The sequence below is a fragment of the Daktulosphaira vitifoliae genome, unplaced genomic scaffold (genome assembly GCF_025091365.1).
Source record: "Daktulosphaira vitifoliae isolate Bord-2020 unplaced genomic scaffold, ASM2509136v1 Scaffold_3, whole genome shotgun sequence".
In the NCBI taxonomy this organism is placed as follows: domain Eukaryota; kingdom Metazoa; phylum Arthropoda; class Insecta; order Hemiptera; family Phylloxeridae; genus Daktulosphaira; species Daktulosphaira vitifoliae.
In genome coordinates, this window is record NW_026099574.1 from 41,605,125 (window position 1) to 41,613,857 (window position 8,733).

The window sequence follows — 8,733 nt, forward strand, 5'->3', positions numbered from 1 at the left end:
TTTTTCTAAGTTTTTTTTTTTTTTTTTTTGTCACCACTGTTTCTCAGCTCTCATCGAACGGATTTCTTTCAACGATACTTCAAAAGATCACAAATCGTATCTAGTTGAAGACATTACCCTCAAAAATTGAAAAAATTTCCCTTCGTTCCCCGTAAATGGAGGAAACCTCCTAAAAAAATTACAAATTTAAAAATCGATAATTTTCGAAATTTTTTTTACTAAAAACTGCCATAACTTTTTTTAAAAATGAACAAATCAATATAATTTTTTTTTATATAGATGCTTGATGTCTTTACCTATCATTTGGTATATTTTTTTCATAAATTTAACCCTTTACCTGCCCACAGGAAGGGATTTAAAATGATAACTTTTTCACAAAAAATTAACTTTTTCAACTTAATTTTTGAAACTGTTCCGAAAATACTGACACTTTTATATGTATCTTAAATTAAAGCTAATGTAATGTATTTTATTATGGAAAAAAAAATTTGACCTCTGGACATGTCTTCGTGGTAAAAATGGCTACCAAATACTATTTTTGGGTGAAAATTCTCGATTTTATATTTTACATTTTTTACTTTAAAATGCTATAACTTTTTAAAAATTGTATGGATCNTTTCGTGGTAAAAATGGCTACCAAATACTATTTTTGTGTGAAAATTCTCGATTTTATATTTTACATTTTTTACTTTAAAATGCTATAACTTTTTAAAAATTGTATGGATCAATACAATTTTTTCATGAGAAGTAGTATTTATATACATCTTTTATTCGACAAATTTTTTTTTTAAATCAGACTATTTCCTTATATACGGTGGGTGGGGGGGTTTCAATTCTGAAAAATGCACATAGAAAGTAGACCTTTTTCAACTTAACTTTTGAAAGTGTTTCGGAAAGTCTGACACTTTTATATATATCTAAAATTAAAGGTAATATAATATACTTTATCATGGAAAAAAAAATTTGACCTCTGGACTTGTCTTCGTGGTGAAAATAGACATCAATGTTAATAAAAAAATTAAGATTTTTGTAAAATAATTCTTTTTTATTTTTTTAACTTAATAATGCTATAACTTTTTGAAAAATGTATGGATCAATATAAATTTTTTTTTATAAATGCATGATGTCTTTACCTATCATTTGGTATATTTTTTTTATAAATCTGACCCTTTATCTGCCCACAGGGGGGGATTTAAAATGACAACTTTTTCAAAAAAATTTAACTTTTACACTTAATATTTGAAAATGTTTCGGAAAGTCTGACACTTTTATATACATCTTAAATTAAAGATAATGTAATGTACTTTATTATGAAAAAAAAAAATTTTGGACTTTATTTTGTCTTCACGTTGAAAATAGATTTTGGAATAATCCTCCAATTTTTTAAACTTAAACACTATCTAAAGATTTGCATCAAAGTGTTTTTTTTTTATAGTGATTTTAATCACTGTCAGATATCATTATACTTTATGCAACTATGCTACATCACCACTGTGCCTTGCCCCCCTGTGCTGGGTTTTTTTAAAATTAACATTTTATTTGAAAAAATCTAGTTTAATAAATAATTAAATTGTGGTTAAAATATTAATGGTACAACAAAACTAAGGGCATATTTAGAATCAGAATTAAAAATAAATTTCATAAACATTCCATAATCCAAATTTTGTTAAGCTGTGATATCAATCAAAATTTGAATTAAGGACAATTTAAAAAAAAATGAAATTTTTATACATTTTTTTCTATTTTGTGAAGGATCACATCTTATTCTAGTAGTATTAATTTTATATATTTTTAAATTATTTTTGAGTCATATTATTAACATATTACTTAAATTTAAAATAAGCTTATTAAAATATTTTTGATTTTACTTATAAAAGTTATTATTTTTTAATTGTTGCAATCAATTTAAAACTTTAATGTATAATTTATGTAGAATGTATTTTTTGTGATTGTAGTCTATTATTGATTTATATAATTTCAACTTATTTTAGTTGTACCACTTTATAAACACAAGCCGAGCTGACATAGAAAAGAAACCACCAATACCATTATCTGAAGATTTAGTTAGCTTAGCTCATGATGTTCTTGATATATTATCTACATTGCCTAATCAATCTAAATCTGCTCATGATTGTGTTCAATTAAGAGATATATTGATTAACCCATTTATAAAGGTTAGTATGAACATTTTTTTTTGCCACTGTAAATTTAATTGCAAAAAAAGATTATGTCGTATAATTTTTTAAAAATAATACTGTAATTTTTCGTTTGTCAACTAGTTTTTAGTAGATAATAAAAAGTTATCTTTGCTTAAATGTAAAAATATTTGTGAGAAGTTATTTATTGTTATACAAATCAGCCAAATTTCTTAAATTTCTTAAGGGGGCTATCATGATTATTTCTTTGGTCACCTCTAGTTTAGAGCTAGTTTTACAGGAAAATTTAACAGGGAAACTAGAATGAGACTATAATTTATCTATAATAAAATTAAAGAGATAAGTATATGTTTATAAATTACTTGAAAATGTTAATGAAGGGTTAGAGGTAAATAAATAAATGAGAAGTCTCGATGAGCTTTTGTCTCAGTTTAGTGCTTATAATAATAATTATTCATCATGACATGAAAATTTTAGGATAGTTAAATAATTTTCTAGTTATTACTTCAATACTATTTAATCAAATATGATATTATCACTTTTTATTTTATTTTATTTTTTGTTTAAATTAATGGTTGTAGCTTTTGAATATACTGGGACTATGCGTTCTTTTATGTGTTTATTTGCCCTATTTATTTAATGATTTTAGTCATGTGTTACAGGAAATTTCAATTTATGTATATTTATATATGATTCAAGGTAACATTTATATCTAAGTTTTTTCTTAATTAATAAAATGATGCTTGTTAAGACTTCGACAAAGTGTATCTAAATTCAAAGAAAAGTTTTCAAATATGAACATTAATTACTCGAAATCAGTTTACCTGTCACTGTAATTTATAGTGATAATCATAAAGTTCAACATTTCTTCATGTAGTTTCTTAGACATTGAAGTACTCAAAAATATTTGAATACACTAATTACATTCATACTTCATTATTTATTAGTCATAGTTTGTAAGAATTGTTTAATATATGTTAACATGTTTTATTTCTAATTTCTAATAATTATGTAAAATTTAAATTGAAAATTTTCTTGATGTCAATTTTAAAATATGAAAAATTAGCTCATTGAAGATAATGTTTAAATTAAAAAAACTTATTCACTTTTCTTATCTGACAATAATATTATTAATGTTGGAGTATGCACATTGCAAGGATATTTTATCGAAAGTTATATCATGTCCTAATGACGTTTTTTGAAATAGGTTATTGTCATTACATTATAAATTATAATTATAGTTAAAAGAGTTTATTTATTTAAAGTCAAAATTAAATGCAATCATGGTATTATAGTTATCTATGTAATTTGTACAAATTCAACTATTAACTTTGATCTATCTACAAAAACTTATTAATTGCATTTAAGTTTATTTTACTCAACTAGATTTATTTAAGCCATTGTGCGTTAAGCTTTAATTGTTAATACTGTAGTATTAAGTAATAGTGGATTTGCAAAGTAAATATTTTTAATTATTATTTTACAAAAAATATAGTTTAAATCGCTTAGCAGAATTAATAGAACTTTAGTATATTATTTATATTTCACCTAGATATTCATAGGATTTTCTTTTAGAACGAAAATTTTTAATGTTATGTTAAAATGCAGGCTATTTCTTTGTTGAGATTTACATGCATTAAAAAAAGAATTCTTGTTATTCAAAAAGATACGTTTTTAAAGTGGTAGTTTTATACTAATAGAAATTGAAATATTACTATATATTTGCTCGGAGCTTAAATAATTAATAATAATAACTTGGCTTTACATTTTATTGAGATTTAATTTCGTTCTTTATTCAAACCAAAATATAATTTGTTAAAATAAAGCATAGCGTACAATTTATTAGACAATTATTCTTAGTATTAATGCGTCGATATTGTACTACAGACTTAATCATTCTTTAAATTCTGTTTTAATACGTAATTTTTGTATCAACTGTTGCATTTCCACTGAATTAATTGAAATAATTGTATTATTTCCAAATAATAAACATGCACTAGATTTACAATAATTTAAATTTTAAGCTAAATATTTTCCTTAGTTTAAAATTGTCTAGGTTAACTTAATACTTTTGGGTATATTCAACTAAAGATACGAAATTACACAGATGTCATTTGCACTTAATGTGCCCTATTTGATAACGATTTCAAGAAACTTTAGTGGTTTTATACTTGTCAACTTGTATAAATTTTAAACTATTATATGTTTTCTAAGCACATCGACTTGTATGCTTCAGAAATTATGAAAGATACATCTGTGAACTTTGAGACATTTAATTATATAACTGTTGTTAGAAGTAGTGTGATGAATTTCGTAAAATTAGTGACAGTACGATGATAAAACATAGATTAGTAAGTTAACTCCCTGAGTATCATATATTATACTTGATGTAATTTTCTATTAGTCTTTTTTAGGGTTGGTACGATGTCAATTAACCGATCACAGTCCGGTTAAAATTAAAAATTAAAAACCTGTATTTTTAATTTTAATTTTTATCTTAACACAATTTTTTTGCACAATTATTTGTTATTTTATAAAAGTTTTTTTTACTTAGAATTAAATTTTACCGAAAATTTTAAAATAATGAAAAAAAAAACCCAGCAAAGGGGGGTCGCGGCACAGTGGTGACGTGGCATAGTTAGATCAAGTATAATGATATCTGACAGTGATTAAAATCACTATAAAAAAAACGCTTCGATGCAAATCTTTAGATAGTATTTAATTTAAAAAAATTGGTCGATTATTCCAAAAGTTACATGATCTGCTAGTTCCTTATTAATATCCTGATTAAGATAAAGTATGTCGAATGAAAAAAGGATTATTAAAAAATATTATTTCTCATAACAAAATTGTGTTGATCCATACACTTTTCAATAAGTTATAGCATTATAAAGTTAAAAATGTAAAAAATAAAATCAAGAATTGTTATACGAAAATAGCATTCGGTAGCCATTTTCACCTCGAAGACAAGTCCAGAGGTCAAATTTTTTTTTCCATGATAAAGTATATTATATTACCTTTAATTTTAGATATATATAAAAGTGTCAGACTTTCCGAAACACTTTCAAAAGTTAAGTTGAAAAAGGTCTACTTTCTATATGCATTTTTCAGATTTGAACCCCCCCCCCGTATATAAGGAAATAGTCTGATTTAAAAAAAAAATTTGTCGAATAAAAGATGTATATAAATACTACTTCTCATGAAAAAATTGTATTGATCCATACAATTTTTAAAAAGTTATAGCATTTTAAAGTAAAAAATGTAAAATATAAAATCGAGAATTTTCACCCAAAAATAGTATTTGGTAGCCATTTTTACCACGAAGACATGTCCAGAGGTCAAATTTTTTTTTCCATAATAAAGTATATTATATTACCTTTAATTTTAGATATATATAAAAGTGTCAGACTTTCCGAAACACTTTCAAAAGTTAAGTTGAAAAAGGTCTACTTTCTATATGCATTTTTCAGATTTGACCCCCCCCCCCGTATATAAGGAAATAGTCTGATTTAAAAAAAAAATTTGTCGAATAAAAGATGTATATAAATACTACTTCTCATGAAAAAATTGTATTGATCCATACAATTTTTAAAAAGTTATAGCATTTTAAAGTAAAAAATGTAAAATATAAAATCGAGAATTTTCACCCAAAAATAGCATTCAGTAGCAATTGAATACAAAATAAAGTCCGAAATTATAAATTATATAAAATGTATTAACTTATAATTTATAAGTCGTAAATTATAACTTAACTTTATTATTTTAAATCTAACTTAAAATAACTAGTTAAAAAAAATTACTAACTTGTTGTCCAACCTAAATTTTAAATAAAAGGTTACTGATAGTTTGATTAATAATTAATTATTATTTTATTACTGAATTATATAATTCGTCACGTCAAAATCTAGTCAATTGACCGTGAAAGATTTTGACTCATCAAAAACATAACCCTATTCTTTTCGCTTTACCCTATCTTGTCGTGCAGTCTTTGAGTATCGAAAACGATTCTTAATGCTTTTGTAATTGTTGCTCAGTAATAATTGATCACAAATTATAAGTGAACAAAAAGAACAAAACAGTTAATTTATTAGAATTCTGTTAGTTTTATCCATTAGGAGTATTTACGATTTAAAAAGAGTTTGAGCTTAGCAAGATTTTTACCATTTCGAGAACTTTTTATAATCATTAACTGAAGCATTTTTTTAGTGCTATTGTGTTTTAATAATTTGTTGTAAATAACATTAACCCTTAAACAGTCGCGTGGGGGTCTAACATACCCCTACATAAATAAAAACGGATGCATTATATTGCATAAAAGGTGTACATAGATATAAATTTAGAAGATGGTTTTTATTGTAATATTGAATCGAATTTTATAAATAAATACCTTCGAAAAAAAAATGTATGACTTTGAAAATATTCATCAAAATTGAAATGGGTCATATTTACCCCCACGCGACTTGTAACGTTATAATTTTTTTTTGGACTTGTAATTTTTTCAAAATATTGTTTTATTGTAAATGCAATGTTATAATCGATATAATATTGTGGAATTGGAATTATGTGGATCTACCACCGACTGTGCAATTAAGTTTTAAAAATAAATAATCTATTGATAATTTCTACTACTCGTTGATACGGAACAAATAAGAACAAAACATGTAATAAATACATCGCGTATATTAAACAGTATGCAAAGACTGTTGGGAGAAAAATCAATGTTCATCAGATTCAGAATAATTGTATATACTCGTATCTTAATGATTATATGTATTGTAATATTAATAATAAAAAAATTCAATTCAGAAAAACGATTATATAAATGTAAATACACATAAAACTAATAAATATAAGCTGTGTTTGAGCTCAAAGAAATACAAGAAAAATTAATTAAAATACATTTTGTAATAGTAAAAGCTTTTGTCTTTGAATTTAAAAAAATGAACTTTTTTTATACATATTTTATACTTTTTTAGAAATGGGGTCTGATAGTCTACGCGACTATGAACGTTAAATATAGGCACGCGCATGCTAAAGGGTTAATATTAATTTTCGATTTTTATTTTTAGTTAGTATTGAAGTAAAGTTATATTGATTTCAGACATATTTATTTAACTTTTTATTTTTTGGGCTTATATTAATATTGTTCATGTGCATATATATAAATGAACTAAAACAAATTTGAAGTCAATCAGACGATTTTACCTCGTGCCTATTCAGTGTTGAAAATTGAACATTAAGGGTAATTTTATGGTTATTTACATAAAACTTATAAAAAATAGAATGTAAATTGTAGATACAAATATTTTTTATAAATTAAATACTTACAACTTTTTAGATAAATCCATTACATTACCTAAAAAATTATAGATTACACAAATTTTATCGATTTTACAAAAATATATTACAGATTTTTTGTTCTAATTGACGAATGCTTATATCTATAGATAATATTCCACATACAAAAACGTTTATTATTTGATTTCAACATTTTTTTTAAAAATTGTAATAAGTAAAAATTTCATATGTTTAACTGTTTCTGAAACTATAGAGTTATAACAAAATGAAAATTAAATAAAGAATTTGTACAGAAATTTTACTAATTTTGACAAAAAATTTTAAGCCTATATTTATTAAGCTAGGCATAAATTTATTTTAGAGTCATTGACGCCACTCGCCGCTATATCTGCACAGCTAAAACTTCTTTAAAAGTTCATTAATAAAGCAAGCATAAAATGTTCAATGGACTTAATAAAACATTCATAAGATCGCTTATAACCTCTGTTCTACTGTATTTCTATTTTTTAATGAAAACTGCGTTTATGACTTCGAGGAGTTGGATGACAATAACAACTGTATAATGATATCATTCACACTGCGTGTTAGTTACACATAACAGGTCATCTCTGGGAATTTGTTTGACATAAGGCTATCATGGGAAATCTAAGAACACATTATCTTTTACATCCAAAATGTATGAATCATTGTGGAACACAATACATAATATATAAAACTAAAAAAAAAATAATTTTACTAAAAAGTTAGATATTCTATAAAGTTAAAGAATTAAGTTTTAAATGAAAATATATGATTACTTCATAACAATCGAATATTTAAATGAAACTATAAGTTTTAAATCATACTCCTTAAGTAACTATAGAATTTTTAATGTTTTTATTTACATTTGTAAATTCTGAACATTTTATTGATGAAAAATATTTTGCTGAAGAATAAGTAGGTCAGATTTATTCTTACAGATAAAAATTATTATTCTGGAATAAAGATAATGTCATTAAATATATATATTAATATTTTTTTATACATACCAAAGTCCCACCATTGAAAATTTTTGAAACAAAATATTTTTCAGTTAATTTTTTTTTTTTGTAAAAGATTGAACTATTTGAATGAAATAATTTATACATTATTTGACAAAATATTTTGTCGACAATTTTTTCATGTGTAATAAAATTTAAAGTCACACCCTTAGGTGATGTGTGTATTAGCTTCGATGCGAAGCTGAGAAGGTATTGGTTTTACTATGATGTGTTTTTTTTTTTTTTTTTTTTTTTTTTTT

At 23.9% G+C, this 8,733-nt stretch overlaps 1 protein-coding gene across 8 annotated transcripts in view; it reads left to right on the forward strand.

The window, feature by feature from the left end:
• The window catches only part of LOC126901699 (peripheral plasma membrane protein CASK), an 81,954-nt gene that overhangs the window by 9,245 nt on the left and 63,976 nt on the right, over positions 1-8,733 (forward strand). For all 8 annotated transcript variants that reach the window (XM_050678385.1, XM_050678379.1, XM_050678380.1 and 5 more), the window contains one exon: positions 1,992-2,174. In XM_050678385.1, coding sequence (XP_050534342.1) covers positions 1,992-2,174 — 183 coding nt within the window. The remainder of the gene's footprint in view (positions 1-1,991; positions 2,175-8,733) is intronic.